The sequence below is a fragment of the Pseudopipra pipra genome, chromosome 3 (assembly GCF_036250125.1).
Source record: "Pseudopipra pipra isolate bDixPip1 chromosome 3, bDixPip1.hap1, whole genome shotgun sequence".
NCBI classification, from domain to species: Eukaryota; Metazoa; Chordata; class Aves; order Passeriformes; family Pipridae; genus Pseudopipra; species Pseudopipra pipra.
The window spans coordinates 116,428,467-116,449,067 of record NC_087551.1 but is presented as its reverse complement, the minus strand read 5'-3'; the positions used below and the strand labels follow the sequence as shown (position 1 = coordinate 116,449,067).

Below are 20,601 nucleotides of genomic sequence, written 5' to 3'. Positions count from 1 at the left end.
TTAGGCTCTGGAAGGGGCTCCAAGGTCTCCCTGGATCCTTCCCTTCCCCAGCTGAGCCCCCCCAGCTCTCCCAGCCTGGCTCCACAGGCTGACAGGACTCCAAGGACAAAGCCCTCATCTCCCCCTGATTGAGCCACAGGCTGGAACTGAATTCCTCATTAAACCCCGATTTTGAGGGATATTTCCCACACTTTTCACATCTCAACAGCCACCAAACACAAACCCAGGTTACAGCAGCAAACCCACAGTCAAGAGAGGGAGGAACAGAGGCAGCCACAGTGCCCTGAGGGAGGAAGGGAAGGGACCCTGAGTGAGAGGAGAGAAAGGAGGCCAGAGGAGTCTGCCCAGAGCTGCAGGACACGCTCCCTGTCCTGCCCCAGGGCTGCTGGCTGGGCTCTGGGTGCTCAGAACACTCACCCACACTCCAGGGAACAGGGACTGGGAGGTTCCTTGGCTCCTGCCCCTAATTTCACACACTGAGATTTGGCTCTGCCTCTTTACGAGCAACTCAGTGAATTACTGAGGTGCTTAAACGGTGCTCTGCTGTCCCAATCTAACTCCTGTTCTGAAAAACCCACCAGGAGAGCCAAGTCGAAGAGACAACTGGGTTTAAATCCTGCAATTTACACCAAGAGACCCCTGCAAACTCCTGTTATGCTGGCTCACACCTTGGGAAACCTTCACAGGCTTGCCTGGGGCTGCTCTGGCTCTGGGAAGGAGCTTTGGGAAGAGGTGCCAGGACGTGGCCCAGAGGGGTCCCCTGCTTTCTGTCCCGCTGCCTTCCCCTCTGATTGATTTAAATAGGTGTCAGAAAGGACCATCACTCCCCTCTGCACAGGGCAGGGGACAGGATCCAGCCCAGCAATGTGGGAAGCAGAGCTCCCACACAGCTCAAGGATTAACTCCCCACATCCCAGGGAATCCCACAGAACCCCTGAAGGGTGGAGGCCCCGTCCCTGGGGGTGTCCAAGGGATGATGGACGTGCTCTGGGCTGGGGGACAACGTGGGCATGGGGCACAGGGTGGGCTCAGGGATCCCGGAGGGCTTTGCCAGCACCAGTGATCCCGGGATTTTGTGATTCCAGCATGGATTGTGTCACCACTGCTGTGTCGGGCCCCACAGGCCTCTGACAGCAGCTGGACTGTGATAAAGTTGTTGGAAAACCCCCCCTGAAGCAGCAGGAGGAAGAACAGGAGTGAATAAGTGCAGTTATGTCAGTGGAGGGTGTGGGATCACCCACAGCAGCACTGCTGGGGACAGGGGAAGCCCCAGGAGAGCTGGCAGGAGCTGGGCTGAGCTGAGTGAGGGCACACAGGGCAGGATGGGGCAGGAGATGCCCCCAGGGCATCCTGAGGGTGCAGCAGAGTGACCCTGCCCACAGGTCCTGTCCCTCCTGCTCCCCCCTCCAGCTGCCCCCAGGGTGAGTCTGAGCACCTTCCTCGTGGCACCCAAGAGCTTCCACACTTACTCACACATTTCCCCCTTGATGTTGAATTTTAGAACCTCTCAGGAGCAGGGGATGAACGCCCCAACTGTTCCCCTGGCAGCTGCTTTGGGACAGTTTTCCCTCCCCACCAAACTCCCACCTGAGGTCCCTCCACCCACCTGCCCCTGACTCACGGCTGCTCCCGAGGGGTTGGGAACCACAGGGTAAAAATGAACACCTCCAGGCACCCCCATTTAAATGATAACTGGTGAAACACTGGGGCTGTGTGGGGAGCAGCTGGGATGCACCACAGTGAGCCCAGCCCAACCTCCCCCCTCTCCCATCATCACCACTGAGCACCATCACCTGGAGCTGGGATCCCCCCTCCCTCTCACAAAGAGATGTTTTTATCCCTTTGCTAAAAATAGAGCCTGTTTTGGTGCCAGGTGGGTCTGTACAGGGCGTTATGGGATGTGCTGGGACTCATGGCACCACACACCTCTCATGGCTACACCTCCCCAGCAACCAGTGCCAGGGCCACCCCAGCTCCTGCTCTTGAGCTCTCCTCCCCACGGCCTTTTTGGGGCTAAAATGATGGCTGAAGTGGCTCTGGGATCTCTGGAGATCACAGAGGTGGAGGAAGCAGAACAGAAGAGCAGGAATGTGCTCCACCTGTGTCCAAGGGCAGAGTGGGCAGTGACAGGAATTCCAGCCACTCCCAGCTGGAACTGGGCACTGGACAGGCAGGAAATGCTGGAGAGGTGAATGTGGACACAGGGACAAAGGGGAAAAAACTGGAAGTTGCTGGAAGATAAATTGAGCTGCCAAGCAAATAAAAATCCCCTCTGGGTTACAGAACTTGAACCACCCTGGGACAGTGTCAGTGACATCCAACGTTTGGGAGCTGAGGGTGGGGGAAGGTTTTGGGGGGTCTGATCAGAGGGCTGGGAAGTGCCCAGCTGTGCCCACATCTGCAAACAGAACTCAGGGGTGCTCAGTGGTGCTGCACAGAGCAGAGCTGAACAGGGACAGACCACACCAGGGCAGGAGGGCTGTGAGAGGTGAGGAACAGCAGAGCACCAGTGAGCTCAGCAGCAGGGGGATGAAAATAATCCAAGTCAGGGTTGGTGGAAACTAAATCTCTGCAAAAAGGTGGCTTTGGAACATCCTCTGGGCAGGTGACATCGTGTCCCTTCCAACTTCAGCTCTTAAGCTGCAAATAATTGTGATTTTAGGCCGTAAGAACAACGTCTCATCCGACCAAAAAGAGACCAAATGGTCTCCAGGCTCCTCAGAAATCAGAACCAAGGGTGCAGGGGTTGTTGTATCACTGGTGACAGCTTTTACAGGCCTGGTGTTCAACAGTTCTCTTCAAAGACCTTTCTCAGCCCAAGGAGAAGCTGTTGGTCCCTGAACACCCAGTGCTGGAGGCTCCTTCTCTGGGCAACCTGTGCCAGCCCCTCCCCACCCTCCCAGCCAGGAATCCCTTCCCAGTCTCCCATCTGTCCCTGCCCTCTGGCAGTGGGATCCATTCCGTGTCCTGTCCCTCCAGCCCTTGTCCCCAGTCCCTCTCCAGCTCTCTTGGAGCCCCTTTAGGCTCTGGAAGGGGCTCCAAGGTCTCCCTGGATCCTTCTGAACAAGGAAGAAAACATATTTAACTTCTGTCATGGATGCAAATGTAGAAGATGCTGCACAATCCCCTGAGTGTGGCTCCTGAGAGAACAAACCCTGTGGGAGGGTGTTTAGACCTACCAGGGGACAGGTTTCTCTGGGAGGAATTTCCTGCTGGAAAGGGTGGTCAGGCCTTGGCAGGGGCTGCCCAGGGAGGTTTGGAGTGCCCAGCCCTGGAGGTGTCCCAGGAAGGCCTGGCCGTGGCACTCAGTGCTCTGGGCTGGGGACAGGGTGGGGATGGGGCACAGGGGGATCCCTGGGCTGGGAGGGCTTTTCCAACCCCAGTGATCCCGGGATTCTGTGACTGTGACCACAGGAACAAACACCACCAGGGCTGCATTCAAACTCAAACACCCCCTTTATGAACCTGCCAATAAACACCCAGAGCTCCCACCTGGCTCAACACCCTCCCACTGAACATGCCAGAGGATCCATCAGCCCTTTTCCTCTGGAAACCTTCACTTTGCAAGATGGAAAATGCGAGAACTGAGGAGTCACACCCCAGATGTGGAAACCCCTCCCAGGCTGAGCAGGGCTGTGGCTCCAGGGCTGCTCCCACAGCTCTGCCCTGCCCAGAACCAGCTCCCCCTGACCCCAATCTGTCTGCAGCACTCTGGGGATGGCAGAGAGCTCCTGCCTCCTGCACAGCACAGAGAGAGAGCTCCTGCCCAACCCAGAGAGCTCCTGCCTCCTGCACAGCACAGAGAGCTCCTGCCTCCTGCACAGCACAGAGAGAAAGCTCCTGCCTCCTGCACAGCACACAGAGAGCTCCTGCCCAACCCAGAGAGTTCCTGCACAACCCAGAGAGCTCCTTCCTCCTGCACAGCACAGCACTGAGGGGCTGGAGCTGCAGCTCAGTGCCCCTCTGGATGTTTTTCCCCACTGAAAGCAGAGGATGAGGAGGCTGGAAGTGATGGATGTTCCTCTGGCAGACTGAGCAGGAGCACTGAGGGGGGCTCCTCTGGTCTGTTTGGTTTTTTTTGCTTTCTAGTTCACAAAAAGAAGTGAATTCAAGGCATTAAAATCCTGTTCTTACGGTTCAGGCTTATTCCCAAAAAACAGTGGTCAAAGAGAGGTTATTTCCACGTTCTTAAAAGCAGGAAATGACAAAAGGAGTTTTCTATCCAGTTCTGCTGATGCCCTTTCGGTCCCTTTCAGGACTGAGGACACTCAAGGGTGGGTTAAGCCCAATCCTTCCTGTCCTCAGGAGGAATTCTGTGTCTCCAGACAGGGAAAAACACAACTTCTAACATTTTTCATCCATCATTTACTGTGGTATAGAAAATATATTATAATTTTATGAACAAATCTGGCTCTCAGACTGGAGAAGTGGGTAGTTTGAAGGGGCCCAGCACATGGAAATGCAGCTCCAAACCCCATCCCACTTCCAGGAGCACCCAGAGCAACCCCCCCAGATCCATCTGGAGCTGCCAAGATGTGACAGTGCCTCCAGCCAGGGAAATGAGGCCCCTAATTTCAGTCCCTGATGAGCCCTCCCATCAGGGATTCACCTGGGGCAAGAGGAGCTGCAGTAAATCCTGGGCAGAGCAGTGAGATCAGACAGTGGGAGCTGCCAGGACAGGAACAGGGAGGGGGAAAAGCCCATTTCTCCCTCCTCACCTCACCCTGTCATTAACTGCTGCCACCTGCCCCTTCTCCAGGTTGGGAGGGAGGAAAGGAGGGCACAGAGACAGGGCCACGTGCTGCCCCACCCTGCCAGGCTGCCAGGGTGATGGATGGCCCAGGAGGGCTCCAGCACATCCCAGCTCCAGTCAGGGCAGCTCAAACCCCTGGGAAATGTGATCCCAGGCAGGGGGGGCAGGTGCTGAGGGACTCACAGGGCCTCCTGCAAGCTGAGGCAAGAGCCAAGGATTCCAGCTGCCCTGTCACTGCTGAGGCCCAGGTGCTGCTCCCACCCAGGGTGGAGGGGGGGCAAGAGTCACACCCAGAAACCCCCCTGGCCTGGGCTGATCCCACAGGGATGGTGGGCAGGGAGAGAGGGGATCTGCCCCTCTGCCCCCTCAGCTGAGACCCCCCTGCAGAGCTGCCTCCAGCCCTGGGCAACAGCAGCACAAGGACGTGGAGCTGCTGCAGAGAGTCCAGAGGAGGCCGCGGAGATGCTGCCAGGGCTGGAGCCCCTCTGCTCTGGAGCCAGGCTGGGAGAGCTGGGGGGGCTCAGCTGGGGAAGGGAAGGATCCAGGGAGACCTTGGAGCCCCTTCCAGAGCCTAAAGGGGCTCCAGGAGAGCTGGAGAGGGACTGGGGACAAGGCCTGGAGGGACAGGACACAGGGAATGGCTTCCTGAGTGCCACGGCCAGGCCTTCCTGGGACACCTCCAGGGCTGGGCACTCCAAACCTCCCTGGGCAGCCCCTGCCAGTGCCTGACCACCCTTTCCAGCAGGAAATTCCTCCCAAATCCCAAGCTTGTCTGGTCTCACCTTTGATGGGAAAGGACCCCAGGAAAGGTTATCTGACACTTGTCCAAGTGCACCTGGAAAGTGATGGGGACTCCCCACGCCCACATTTGAGGTCCCACAGTGACTGCACACCTGGCAGGGCTGGCAGACACCCCAGGGAATGATCTACAGGCAGATTTGGGGATAATTTTAACACAGGCACAGAGAACCCCCAGACATGACTGACTCGTTTTGTCAAGGAAAGCAGAAGGAAAGCCCATGGATGTTGGTTCTGCCTGCTGGAAATGCAGCTCTGCTTTGCCTCTGGAGCAGCCCTTGCCACTGACACAGTGCCAGTTCAGCTCCTCACTCCTTGCAGGAACATCCCCCCATTCACAGCTTTGCCAAGCACAGCCTCCACCTCCCTGCCCTCCCTTCTCGAGGCAGGAAAGTGCAAAACACACCAGTCAGGGAGCTTTGTGCTCCTTCACAGACCCCCATCCTCACAGTAATTTACAGAAATATCACCAAGCAAATACAAACCCAAACTCAGCTGGACCCTGAATGCCCCTGGCAGATGTGGGGAGCTCTGGGGAGCTCTGGGGGCTGAGCTGTGTGTGGGGTGGAGGACGTGGGGCCACCACCATGGCAGATGTTCCCAGCAGAACAGAATCAGCCTGGGCAGGAAGAGCAGCCCAATGACACTGCAAGACCAGCCTTTCCCAGCTGGGAAAGTCATGTCCCACTTAAAAAGGAAGATAAAAACCTCTTTAATGCTGTTCCCATGTTTCCCCAGCCAGACTTGTGTAACAACAGGGACTCAGGGAATGAAAACCCCTCTGGAGAGAACAGAGAGATCCCTGCAGAGCATTCCTGCTCTCCAGGCTGCCCCACACCCATCCTGGAGTGCTCTGGGATGGGTGGGAGGGATGGAACACTCTGTACCCCATCCCTGGATGGGTGAGGAGGGATGGAACACTCTGTATCCCACCCCTGGATGGGTGAGGAGGGATGGAACACTCTGTATCCCACCCCTGGATGGATCAGAAGGGATGGAACACTCTGTATCCCACCCCTGGATGGATCAGAAGGGATGGAACACTCTGTATCCCACCCCTGGATGGATCAGAAGGGATGGAACACTGTATCCCACCCCTGGATGGATCAGAAGGGATGGAACACTCTGTATCCCAGCCCTGGATGGATCAGAAGGGATGGAACACTCTGTACCCCAGCCCTGGATGGATCAGAAGGGATGGAACACTCTGTATCCCACCCCTGGATGGGTGAGGAGGGATGGAACACTCTGTATCCCACCCCTGGATGGGTGAGGAGGGATGGAACACTCTGTATCCCATCCCTGGATGGGTGAGGAGGGATGGAACACTCTGTCCCCCACCCCTGCCCCCAGAAATGCCCCCAGCTGCAGAGGTACCTCTTGGTGGGTGTGGGAGCTCCGGAGGACACGTGGGTCACCATGGCCTCGTTCATGTTACTCACGGGCCGGGCAGGGCTGCAAGGGAAACGTTTGTGCCTGTTAGTGACTTCAAAAATGAACTGGAGACGCCCCATCCCTTGGGAAAAGCCTTTCCCTGTGCCCTGTGCCAGTGCCAGGCCGAGGGCAGCAGCAGGAATTGCTTCAGCTGGTGGCACCTGAAGAGCTTGGCCTGCTCTGGTGCTCTTCACAATCCCTGTGTCACCCTGAAAGGGAGACAAAATCAACGTTTCTGACTGCACCACTCACCTTTGGCACTGCTGAGCAGTTCAAGGAACCATTTGAATTAGGGCAGTTCTCTGAAATGTTTGAAGAACTGAAGCAAAGATTTACTACAGGCAGCACTCACTGACCCAACCACCACACACACCACCTGCCTGGGGTTCAGTTTAACAGGATCAAGTGGGTTGGGATAAACAAATGGATAGAGCCTCGTGTTCCTCCCTGTCCCATGAAATCCAGCCATGGACTGATGAGCCACTTATCTCCATCCTTAAACCCCGAGAGTTTCCCAGTGCCAGGGTGCTGAGGCCACCTGGGTGCTGGTGTGTGTGCAGGGGAGCCAAAGGGAACGGCCTGGACAGCTCTGCCCCTGGATCTGAGCTGCTGGCAGAGCAGAACTCCAGCAGCCCCAGCCATGGAATCAATATTTGCCCACATTTACCCTCCAGGGACACCCAGAGACATCCACCAACCTCTGAAATGAGGCTTGAAGCCCATCCTGTCCCACCCCCTGCCATGGGCAGGGACACCTCCCACTAGCCCAGGTTGCCCCAAACCCTGCCCAGCCTGGCCTGGGACACTCCCAGGGATCCAGGGGCAGCCACAGCTTCTCTGCCCAACCTGTGCCAGGGCCTCCCCACCCTCACAGCCAACAATTCCCTCCTAATATCCCATCCATCCCTGCCCTCTGGCAGTGGGAAGCCATTCCCAGTGTCCTGTCCCAGGTCCCTCTCCAGCTCTCCTGGAACAGGGATTACAATCCCCACAGGTGTGTATTTGCCATCACCTTTGCACTCAGATTCCCTGCAGTTACCCCTGGAATGCACTCCCAGGAATGCTCCAGTGTCCTGCAGCACCAGGGCCCAGGGGGAGCTTGACCTGTTTGCAGCCTGTGCCTCCCCTGGCATTCCCTGCTCAGCACCCTCATCCTGCTCCTCCTCTGGGTGTGCAAACACCAGGAACTGCCCTAAGGCTCCCCAGCTGATTTCCTTTTCAGAGCCCAGTAATGCAGGGAACCAAACCACCACTGAAAAAAATCCCCTGGATGTCAAACACCTGAAATCACAGAGGACACACCCCCTGCATGAATTCCTGCCTCCTTCTCCAGGCAGGAGTGGAGGGAAAACCACTTCCCTTCTCCCCCTGGCTCTGACTGACTGCCCAGAAATAACTTCTGTTTATGTTCATGTGCCTCCAAACACAACATTTCACCGGGAAGGGATCTGGCTGTGAGACCCTTCCTTTGGAGAAGGAAATTCCTGCTGTCCACAGGGAAGCAGGAATGGGATGATCCCGAGCTGCAGAGCTGGGACGTGCCCCCCGGGGGGGTTTGGGAGCCCTTTATTGTGCCGGTGCACGGGCAAACACAGCCATGGTAACGAGCAGTTAATTAGCGGGGCTCTCCCTCCCCTCCTCAGCTCCCGAGTTACTTCCCCTCCACCGAGCACCGGGAATGTCCCACCCACACCCACCACAACCCCCCCTGTTCTCCCAAACATTCCCTTCCCAGCCCTCCTGCCCCCCACACACCACAACCCCCCCTGTTCTCCCAAAAATCCCCTTCCCAGCCCTGCATCCTCCTGCCCCACACCCACCACAAACCCTCCTGTTCTCCCAAACATTCCCTTCCCAGCCCTGCATCCTCCTGCCCCACACCCACCACAACCCCCCCTGTTCTCCCAAAAATTCCCAGCCCTGCCTCCTCCTGCCCCACACCCACCACAAACCCTCCTGTTCTCCCAAAAATCCCCTTCCCAGCCCTGCATCCTCCTGCCCCACACCCACCACAAACCCCCTGTTCTCCCAAACATTCCCTTCCCAGCCCTGCCTCCTCCTGCCCCACACCCACCACAAACCCCCCTGTGCAGCTCTGACAGAAACACCTCCCACCAGCAGCAGCTTTTGCAAACAAAACTGTGTTTTCCAGCCACATTTCCATGGATGTTGGCCGGGATTTTCCTTTGGGAGGGGCACAGGATTTCCCCAAACACACAAACACCTGCTCAGTATTTTGCAAGACTCCTCTAATAAGGCAGTGGATGCAATTCACCACCTGCAATCTGGTTTTAGCAGCACTGTGGGACATTTCCACCAGTTCCCCCCAGTTCTGTAACTACCAGCATCCCAAATTTTCCAGCTCAATCCTTGCTAACAGTGATAAAGGCAAAGGAAAAAATTAGGAACAGCTTGTTAAAGGATTTCAAGGTGGAGATGGGTCAAAGTTTGGGCTCGGTGATCCCAGGGGTCTTTCCCAACCTCAGTGATTCTGTGATTCCATGTTCTCACCAAGCCCAACAAAGCCTTTCCCAGGCCCCAGAACTTCTTGAGGCCATTTCTCTATTTTTAGGGCATATCTCCTGAAAACACCTGTCAGGATGGGGCCGTGTTTGCTGGTACAACCAGGACAGAAACATCGCCTTGATCACGAGAGGAGGATGAGAACCTGAATTATTCATGGGGCCAGGATCCACAGCAGCACTGGAGAGATCTGCTCTGTGTCACATCTGCTCTGTCACATCTGCTCCTGTGGCCCTGCAGTGCAGCTCAACTCCATCCTACCAAAACTCCCAGCTTAAAATCCCCCTTCTGAGACGCTCCCGGGAGTTGTGGAAAAAAAAAACCACCAACCCTTTAAAATATATAAAAATATTTAAATTGATTTTTAAATATTTAAATGAATATTTAAAGGCAAAGTATTCTGGAACCAGCTGCTGAGGGGGGATTTCTCTGCCTCGAGAACCTCCCCAGAAATCACAGCTGTGCAGGCAGGAGTGATGGGCAGCAAACCCCAGGGCAGTGCTGGGCCCTGCTACACTGCCCTCTCCCAAACAATTCCTGGCAGGAGTCTGGGAGTGAGCAGGAGCCAGGAATGACTCCCAGTGAGCAGTTCAGACTCTTGGAAGGCAGGAAAGATTCCCATCCCACCAGCCCAGGGTGCTCCAAGCCCCATCCAACCCGGCCTGGGACACTCCCAGGGATCCAGGAGCAGCCACAGCTTCTCTGGGACTCCCAGCCAGGAATTCCTCCCCAGTCCCCAAATCTGACCCCCCAATCCAAACCCTTCCCTGCTGCTCTGCTCCCTTTGCCTGAGGACTCCCCAGCTCCCTGAACACTGGTGGAAGTTGCTCAGGTTGGTCCCCACGTGCTTTGAGGCTCCTCAGCCCCGACAGGAGGAGGTCACAGCACACACCTGACAGCACCCAGCACTTTCTGTCCAATGTTCTCCCTCCTGAACAAATTCCATGCACTATTTAAGGGGAAAAAATTCTCTTCCTGTTATTTGCTGGATGAACTCTCATCCCCCAAGTACTCAGAAACCATCAGCAAGGAGGTGGAAATGAAGGAACAGCTCCTTTTGTGCAGTGTGTGTTATATAACCAAGCTCATAACCCAGGCCCTTTATTCATTATTCAAATCTAAATAACCATCTCCTGCTGCCTCCCCCCTCTCCTGGGTGCCTGAGGGGGCAGATGCAGGATCAATAAGTCTGTGCCACGGGAGGCACCAAGGCAAGGAAAGGCAAAGGTGTTGAGGAGTGTGAGAGCTGATAATGATAACGAAAAACCAAACTCACAGCAGAGAGGGGAGGAGGGTGGAATCGCCCTTTTCCACAGAATTAACAAAGCAGGGACACAAACAGGCTCCATCCTGCTGGAATTCCACTCCATCCCAGGGGCTGTGGCTCCAGAGGGAGGCTGGGAAGCTTCAGGGATGCTCCAGGGAAGAGGCACAGGAACAGCCAAAGGCTGGAAAAGGCCCTTTTCACCCAGAGAGAGTCGTAATCCCAAACCTCCTCTTTAACAGCCAATTATGTGGTGGTTTGATGGCAGCCTGCACATAAATCTGATTTATTTCTAATAAAAGCAAACCGCAGCGAGAGCGGAGGCAGAAGGAGATCCAGGAGCAGGAGCTGCAGGGAGGGAGGGGCAGCAGAGCCCCAGAGCAGCTCCCAGGGCTGGGACAAGCTCTTTAACTGCAAACCTCAAAGCTTCTCAGGCAATACCTGGGGTTTTCTGTTGGTATTTTCTACTTTGCACGGGAAGTAATTCAGAGAAATCTCCCGCCCTCTGTTGTATTTGTGGCTGAGGTCAAACATCTGTGGTGAGTCACTGCATGGGCTGGGGGGATTGGGATGTGATTGTAGGAACATCTGTGCAGATGCTTCGAGTTCTTCTGCCCAAAATCACGAGGGGAAAACTTCCAAGCAGGAAAAGTTTTAGAAACCTTTGTTTGTGATATATACATGGGATTTTTTACAGTGGCTAAAGGCAAGTCTGTGACACGAGAAGATCCATCAGGCACAAATGTAAGGATGAGGCGTGTCCAGAGAGGGGAATTCCCATGAAAAAGTGGGAATTTGTTGCCTGTTAAATAAAAAGAGTCCAAGGGCACGTCCAGCAAGGAAGAGCTCCGAGCTGCTGGTGCTTCACTCAGCTCCTTTTTGGAGCAAGGAACAAAAAAAGAATCAAGCCAAAATAGGGCTAACCTGGATTTCCAGGCTGTGCAGACCAATTAATCATGCAAATGAAAAGAAGCTGAGAACAGAAGGGCTGTGGCCATCCCTGGACAGCAGAGAACAAACCCCCTGCATCCCTCACCTGCTCCTTCTCCCAGAGGTTCTGGTTCCAGCTGGACCAAACCACGACACCACACTGCAGCCCAGTTTAAATGGGTATTTATATTATTGCACTGCAGTTAAAATGAGGGGTGTCTGAGGCTTCAGGAGGGCACTGCCCCCTTCCCTGCCCGGCCTCCTGTGCCCTCCCAGGCACAAACAGCTCCTCCCTGGGATGTGCCGCTTCCTGACGGAGCCTTTGCAAGGAAAAATTAGGAATTGTTTAAAAATAGCAGCTGACACACCTCCAGTGAGAGCCCCAAGGGCAAACACAGCCATGGGGGTGCTGAGCCAGCAGGATTTTCCCTACCAAACGGGAATGCAGCTGCAGCATCCCACTGGATCTCACCACCCCATTCCTGCTGAATTCAGGGGAGCAACTTCCAGGAGAAAGCAGGAAGTTTATGTGTCAGACTGACTCCTCCTTTGTTCTCTTTGTTAAACAGCAGAGAACAGCCAATTCCTGGGCTTATCCTGTTCAACAGGGGGGTTATTGGTGGGCTGGGAATGAGAACCTGCCTCTGCTTCCCTCGGCAATCCCAGAATCCCAGACCCAGCGAGGCTGGAAAACACCTCCAGGATCACACAGAGCCCACCCTGTGCCCCATCCCCACCTTGTCACTGAGTGCCACGGCCAGGCCTTCCTGGGACACCTCCAGGGCTGGGCACTCCAAACCTCCCTGGGCAGCCCCTGCCAGTGCCTGACCACCCTTTCCAGCAGGAAATTCCTCCTCCTGTCCAACCTGGCCCTGCTGCCACAGCAGTGCTGGCACTGCCCAGGGGCCACTGGCCTCCTGCCCACCTGGGCACACCTGGGCACACCTGGGCACACCTGGGCTGGTGTTCAGCTCAGTTCTGAGCTGTGTTTTCCATGTGCCTTTATGGAGCTGTCCCAGCCCCTTTCCCCTGTGCCCAGTGCTGCTCAGGAGCAAACAGCCCAAAGCCACCCCGACACAAAGGCAGGCAGAGGAAAATCACAAACAACCCTCTAATCCACCAACAATGTAGGTTAAAAAGCCTCTGATCCAAAAATAGCAGCCTAAATATTTGCCAAAGGGAAAGGTTTGGAGCGTGTCTGGATCCGACAACGCCCCGTTCCTGCCGCTGGGATAACGAGCTGTGCCCGGGCTGGGGACCCAGGGACTGATCCCTGGGCTGGGTCCTCTGCAAAACTGCAAACTGGGGTGATTTCAGCAGCAGGAACCACAAATTGAAACGCTCATTTCACCGGGTCTGCAGTAATCTTAGAAAGAGCTGAAAGTGATTCTGTTCAGACGGTCGGAAATAAATTAAACATAAAGAGAAGTTAAAAAAACAATCACAGCCCCCAGAACACACACAGGTAATTGGGATTTTACAGATGAGGACTGAGGAAAATAAATCCCTGAGCGCTCTAACAACACCTAGTGAAAACAAATGCAATTCATTGCACAGATTATGGAGTTTCTGAGCAATTCTACCGTGAAACCTGCACTGTTTTTTTTATGTAACAGCCAGTTTCTTTGTGTGCAACAAAACCACCGAGGAGCTGCCTCGTTCGGCTGCTCCTCCAGCAGGGAGATGGAGCAGCAGCACCTGCCCAGGGACAGCGGCACAGGCAGGGCTGGCTCTGTGCCTCTGCATCCCCCGCCGGCTGAACACGCTCATTATTTACTACAAACCCCGGCAAACGCGGCCGATTCCCCCGGGAACGCCGTGTGGGAATCAGTGACCGACTCACGGGATCCTCCCCGGGAACAGGCACCGCGGGAGATCCCACTGCCCAAGGACTTTGCTGTGCCCTGCTCCGGGATGACTCACGGCGAGGATGGGACGGGAGCGCTGGGTCCTCCCCGCCCCGGGCTGCTCGGGCAGACACCCACAACCCGCACCCCACAGCCCGCACCGCGTCCCTCTCCCGGCGGATCCTGCATCCCTCTCCCGGCGGATCCTGCATCCCTCTCCAGGCTGATCCTGCATCCCTCTCCAGGCTGATCCTGCATCCCTCTCCAGGCTGATCCCACATCCCTCCTCCAGCTGCGCCTGTGTCCCTCTCCGGGTGCCTCCCACATCCCTCCGGGAGCTGCTCCTGCATCCCTGTGAGCCGATCCTGCATCACTCCCCGAGCTGCTCCCGCATCCCTGTGAGCTGCTCCTGCATCCCTGTGAGCTGCTCCTGTGTCCCCTCTCCCAGCTGATCCCGGATCCCTCCGAGTGGCTCCTACATCCCTCTCGGAGCTGACCCCGCGTCCTTCTCCGAGCTGATCCTACATCCCTCGGAGCTGACCCTACATCCCTCTCGGAGCGACTCTCCCGTCCCTCTCCTGGAACCAATCCCACATCCCTCCCGAAATCAATCCCACATCCCTCCCCGAGCGGCTCCCACCCCTCTCCCGGAGTCAATCCCACATCCCTCCCCAGGTGCTCCCACCCCTCTCCCGGAGTCAATCCCACACCCCTCCCCGAGCGGCTCCCGGAGTCAATCCCACACCCCTCCCCAGGTGCTCCCACCCCTCTCCCGGCCGTTCCCAGCCCCCGGACCCCTCTGCAGGCCGCTCCTCCCGCGTCCCCACGACCCTCCCCCCCAACCCCCCCGGGCCGAGCCGCGTTGGGAGGGTCCCCCCAAACCTTGCCGGCGGTGCCGCAGCCCCGCGCTGGGCGCGGGACAGAGCCCGGGCCAGAGCCCCGGCAGGGCCGGAGCCCGCACACCTGGCAGCAGCAGCAGCAGGAGGAGGAGGAGGAGGAGGAGGAGGAGGCCGTGCCGCGGTGCCCCGGCCGCGCTGCCATCCCGGCCCGCGCCATCCCCGAGGATGCGCCGCATGGAGCCGTCTCCAAGGGAACGGGGCATCTCCACGTGACCGGCACCGCATCCCGGGAAGCGCTCGGGACCGGAGAGCGCCGGGCGCTCGGTGCTCGGGGATGAACCGGCCAGCGACCGAGGGGTTCTTAAAAGCTTCGCGATTTTTAATTTTTTTTTTTATTTTTTTTTTGTTTTCTCTTCATTATATTTTAAGTTTTAATTTTCATTATATCTTAAGTTCTAAATTTCGTTATTTTTTTTAAGTTTCAATTTTCTTTCATTTGAAGTTTTAATTTTCATTATTTTTTTTAAGTTTTAATTTTCTTTAATTTGAAGTTCTAATTTTCATTATGTTTTAAGTTTTAATTTTCTTTAATTTTAAGTTCTAATTTTTATTATTTTTTTTAAGTTTTAATTTTCTTTAAGTTCTAATTTTCATTATGTTTTAAGTTTTAATTTTCTTTAATTTTAAGTTCTAATTTTTATTATTTTTTTTAAGTTTTAATTTTCTTTAAGTTCTAATTTTCATTATGTTTTAAGTTTTAATTTTCTTTCATTTTAAGTTTTAATTTTCATTATTTTTTTTAAGTTTTAATTTTCTTTAATTTTAAGTTCTAATTTTCATTTTTTTTAAGTTTAAATTTTCTTTAATTTTAAGTTCTGATTTTCGTTATGTTTTAAGTTTTAATTTTCTTTAATTTTAAGTTCTTATTTTTCATTATTTTTTTAAGTTTTTAATTTTCTTTAATTTTAAGTTCTAATTTTCATTATTTTTTTTAGTTTTAATTTTCTTTAATTTTAAGTTCTAATTTTCATTATGTTTTAAGTTTTAATTTTCTTTAAGGTCTAATTTTCATTATGCTTTAAGTTTCAATTTTCTTTAGTTTTAAGTTCTAATTTTCATTATGTTTAAGTTTTAATTTTCTTTAATTTTAAGTTCTGCTTTTCATTATGTTTTAAGTTTTAATTTTCTTTCATTTTAAGTTCTAATTTTCGTTATTATTTTTTAAGTTTTAATTTTCTTTAATTTTAAGTTCTAATTGTCATTATGTTTTAAGTTTTAATTTTCTTTAATTTTAAGTTCTAATTTTCATTATGTTTTCTTTAAGTTTTAACTTCCTTTAACTTTAAGTTCTGATTTTTCATTATGTTTTTTTAAGATCTGATTTTCGCCTGGACACTCCCAGGGATCCAGGGGCAGCCACAGCTTCTCTGCCCAACCTGTGCCAGGGCCTGCCCACCCTCCCAGGGAGGAATTCCTTCTGTTAAATTAAATATGATTCCCAAATTGCCCCTATAATGGAGATTATTCCACCATGAAATGGGGCCCCGGGCACATCCAAACCAACCAAACCAAAACTAAACCCCAGTCACTCGCTCCAGCCCTGAGCCAAGGCCCTCAGGTTTGTCTAAAGTCCAATTTCCACGAGTTTGAACAACAGAATCCCAGAAGGGGGAGGGTTGGAGGGGACCTTAAGGACCATCCAACTCCAACCCCCTGCCCTGGCAGGGACACCTTCCCCCGGATTTAAGGCACCAAAGAGAAAAGGTCACAACAACTTCCCTCAGTTGTTTGTTCTGTCTCTGCCCTGAGCATAAAAAGCAGACTCTTAACTGGAATTTGTTTGGCTCTTAACTGGAATTTGTTGGGCTTCAGCACCAACAGCACAAGGATTAAACAAGAGGGCTCAGCTCCTTTCCAGGTGCAGAAGGAATTCCAGCTAATGCTCCACATTCTGTCCTGGGATAAAAGTTATTTCCAGCACCACGACTGTGAATGCAAATATCCCAGGGTGTTAAAGGATCATTAAATCCATACTGACCATCTCCTGGATGTAACACACCCCCTGTGCCCGCCCTGGCACTGCCAGGGCACCCCAACAATCCCTTCCCCATCTCCAGCCCTCCCTGCCCTCTGGCAGTGGGATCATTCCCTGTGTCCTGTCCCCCCAGCCCTTGTCCCCAGCCCCTCTCCCCCGTCCCAGGGCTGTGTCACCCACGGGAGCTGGGTCTCCACAGCACCTGAAAATCGAGGGTTTAGTGGCAGGGGGTTGTGTTTGGAGGGTCCCAGAGCCAGGGGAAAACCATCCTGTCACATCCACAAAACACCACAGCAGGGATGGGGAATCTTAAAGTTGTTCCTAGCAGGAAGACTGATCCAGGCAAACACCACCTGTGCTTCATCAAACGAGCACTGCAGAAAGGTGTTACTGCTTCCCACCACAGAGATGGGAATTCCACAGAAAAGGGGAGCCTGTGGGTTCCAGTGATTCTGTTCAGTGAACTGACACCTGAACCCAAGTGAGGTTCACATGGAATTACCCTCTGGCAGCCAGGAAACTCCCACTGGACACAGAATCATTCCAGCCCATGGATCCCCCCTGTGCCCACCCTGTCCCCAGCCCAGAGCACTGAGTGCCACGGCCAGGCCTTCCTGGGACACCTCCAGGGCTGGGCACTCCAAACCTCCCTGGGCAGCCCCTGCCAGGGCCTGACCACCCTTTCCAGCAGGAAATTCCTCCTCCTGTCCCACCTGAGCCTCCCCTGGCACAGCTGGAGGCCGTTCCCTCTCCTCCTGTCCCTTGTTCCCTGGCAGCAGAGGAACAGCCACAGCCTGGAGGAGGATGAGGGAGATAGGGGAAGGGAACAGGACGAACCCAAACAGCAGGCAGAGCTGAATTTCCATGGTTTATGTCACTGACCCAGCCCAGCTCCAGCAGTGCAGGTGAAAAGGGGAAGAGGTGGCCTCAGAAACACTCACTTATTCTTGGAATTGTGAGTAGAGCAAACCCCTGATTCCCTCATGGATGTAGGTCCAGGGTTCCAGCAACAGATCCTGTAAAACTCCCGACTCGGAGACTCCATGAACATTTCTGTCTGCATTTCTCATATCTCCTACAGCAACAACAAACACTGGGATAACTCAGCTCCCAGCAAACACAGGACATCACCTGACTGGAATCCTGAGTGGATTTTAAAACCCCCTCCTCCTGGTCTGAGAGGTTCAGTGGTGGGGATTCCACCCCCACTTTGGGAATCGATTCTGACAATTACTGACTCACATTCACTGCCAAAAACAAACATCTTGTTTTGCTGCCCAGAGAAGCTGTGGCTGCCCCATCCCTGCAAGTGTCCAAGGCCAGGTTGGACAGGGCTTGGAGCAACCTGGGCTGGTGGGAGGTGTCCCTGCCCATGGCAGGGGTGGGACTGGATGAGCTTTAAGGTCCCTCCCAACCCAAACCATTCCATCACTCTCTGATTCTCTGATTTTCATCTTTCATATTTATTATTCTGAATGTGTCTCCCTTCAGCTTCTGCTCTGTGTCCTTTGCTAAACCCATCTGCCAAAGCTCCCTGGGATTATATTTAATTTCTCTAGGACTGGTATTTCTAGAAATATCAAACCCTTCCTTAACCCCTGGGGGTTATTCCTGCATTCCTGGGGTCCTTGCCTGTAAAGCTGTGCCTCTTCCCAAACCTATTTCCAGTCCTTCAACCATTTCCATCCACCCTCTCAAACCCTTTGGTCCTGCCACAGTTTTCCAGCAAGGATCCTGCCCCCACCAAGCACTAAGGGGAACCTCTCCTGTTTGTCCTCCTGAGTCCTGTCACCACCCACAGTTACAAACTCACCCTGAAAAAGCACATTGAGCCACCTGCAGACCAGGACCTCCAAGAACTGCTTTTGGGCCATTCTGCCCAGCATACTTTCCTTTCAGCTGGCTTCATTCCTCCAACATTTTCCCATTCCCCTCTGGTTTATGAGTTTTCCTCCTGGTCATGCAGGTGAGAGTTAATGGCACAGAACTCTGATCTCTGCAGGGCTCTGCCTGAAAACACCCCCCAGCACCTGCTTTTGGCAGTCACGTGGAGGCCAACGAGCAGAACTGTTTTCATGGAATCCTGGGATCCCAGAATGGTTTGGGGTGGAAGGGACCCTAAAGCCCATCTCCCTCATCTCCCTCCAAGCCCCCCCTTCACGGGTTCTCCTGTCTAGGTGGTGCACTGTTTATTGTTTTCTAAATCTCCCAGTGCTCACCATAAACACATTATGGCAACAAACCCACTCCATTAATCAGGATTAACCTCGCAGGAAGACCCAGGCTGAGTCTGACTCCAGCAAAGGGCCAAAGCCTGAGCTCGCCTGGCACGAGTTACCTTTTATTTACTGATCAACAAGCAGCTCAGCACTGCTCAGTCATTTCACTGCCCACCCAAGTCATACTGGTAAACATGACATGTCAGACACTGCCCTGACATCATCCTCCCTGTCCCCCAGCAATGAGATCATGTGGGTGTTGTTCCAGGGCTCTGAGACACACGAGCCAGCAGCAGTAAGCATCTAAATTAAGAAATTACCTCAAAATGCAGTTTGGATCGAAAATACAGACACTGCAATTCGAAATCCTGCTGGGTCACCTCAGAATCCCAGAATCCCTGAGGCTGGAAAAGCCCTCCCAGCCCATGGATCCCCCCTGTGCCCCATCCCCACCTTGTCCCCAGCCCAGAGCACTGAGTGCCAGGGCCAGGCCTTCCTGGGACACCTCCAGGGCTGGGCACTCCAAACCTCCCTGGGCAGCCCCTGCCAGGGCCTGACCACCCTTTCCAGCAGGAAATTCCTCCTCCTGTCCCACCTGAGCCTCCCCTGGCACAGCTGGAGGCCGTTCCCTCTCCTCCTGTCCCTTGTTCCCTGGGAGCAGAGCCCGACCCCCCCAGCTCCCCCCTCCTGTCAGGGGGTTGCAGAGCCAGAAGGTCCCCCCTGAGCCTCCTTTTGTCCAGGATGAGCCCCCCCAGCTCCCTCAGATATTCCTGCTGCTCCAGCCCCTTCCCAGCTCCCTTCCCATCCCACGTTTCCCAATCGCTGCCCCCGCCAAACCACAGCCCGGAAACTCCTCACCAACAACTCCTAAACCATTAGTTTACATTCTTTGCTACCAGTTCTGTGTTTCCTCCCTCCTTCAATGAGCACAGCTGGTTGTTTTTTCCTTTCCAAGCCTTGTTTTCCCTGGAACATTTGGCCAGGCATTGTTAAACTGCCCCCAGTTATTACTATTTCTATTCTGTGTTTACTCAGCTGAAGCCAATCTCAGCCTTCCATCTCTCCCACAGCATCTGTAGGTGCTGAGGAGCTTCTCCTGCACAGGAATCAAACCCAATCAAGCCCTGATCTCTGACACTGAACACTGACTCACTGGGGCCTGGAGCAGCCCCCGGGATGAGCCCAGTCCTGCACTGGCCACAGCTCTTCTCACACTTCAAAACCATTGCTGGGCTGTTTGGGTGCTCTTTATTAGTATTATTTTTTTTTGTTTCAATGGGACCACTTACACAAAACCCCCAAGGTCTGTTGTCACTTCTATAAAAACCCCAGCAGGTCTTTTTCATCCTACGTTCCTTTTATTTCCATGTGATTTAGTGTTTGACATAAACCCCCTACTGACATTATTTCTGCACCAAGTCAGGATCTGTTCTTCCCAGAGTTGTCCTTGTAGCACCAGGCCCTATTTCCCAATACTTTGGCTTTTTAGGGCACCATTTTTTTTTTAAATTTAATTAAAGCTGTCAGCACAGAGCAGATGTCTCTGAGCTGCCTCTCTGCTGCCAGGAGCATCTGGGAAGCCAGCCCAGTCCCTGCAGGAGGTGTCCAGCCATGTCCCCACTGTCCCAGTCCCTGCAGGAGGTGTTGGATGTGTCCCCACTGTCCCAGTCCCTGCAGGAGGTGTCCAGCCATGTCCCCACTGTCCCAGTCCCTGCAGGAGGTGTCCAGCCATGTCCCCACTGTCCCAGTCCCTGCAGGAGGTGTTGGATGTGTCCCCACTGTCCCAGTCCCTGCAGGAGGTGTCCAGCCATGTCCCCACTGTCCCAGTCCCTGCAGGAGGTGTCCAGCCATGTCCCCACTGTCCCAGTCCCTGCAGGAGGTGTTGGATGTGTCCCCACTGTCCCAGTCCCTGCAGGAGGTGTTGGGATGTGTCCCCACTGTCCCAGTGTAGGGGCGGGC

The 20,601-nt window shown here is 53.8% G+C and overlaps 2 protein-coding genes across 22 annotated transcripts in view; one reads left to right on the top strand and one right to left on the bottom strand.

Annotated features, from left to right (window-relative positions):
* PREB (prolactin regulatory element binding) overlaps positions 1-20,601 on the top strand; it is a 345,777-nt gene that overhangs the window by 204,730 nt on the left and 120,446 nt on the right. The gene's annotated exons all lie outside the window — the stretch shown is intronic.
* Positions 1-20,601, bottom strand: part of DTNB (dystrobrevin beta) — a 137,102-nt gene that overhangs the window by 75,948 nt on the left and 40,553 nt on the right. For all 21 annotated transcript variants that reach the window (XR_010429635.1, XR_010429631.1, XR_010429633.1 and 18 more), the window contains one exon: positions 6,929-7,006. Coding sequence is in view for 16 of the 21 variants with exons in the window: in XM_064651192.1 (XP_064507262.1) it covers positions 6,929-7,006 (78 nt within the window). In the remaining 5 variants the exon portion in view is untranslated. The remainder of the gene's footprint in view (positions 1-6,928; positions 7,007-20,601) is intronic.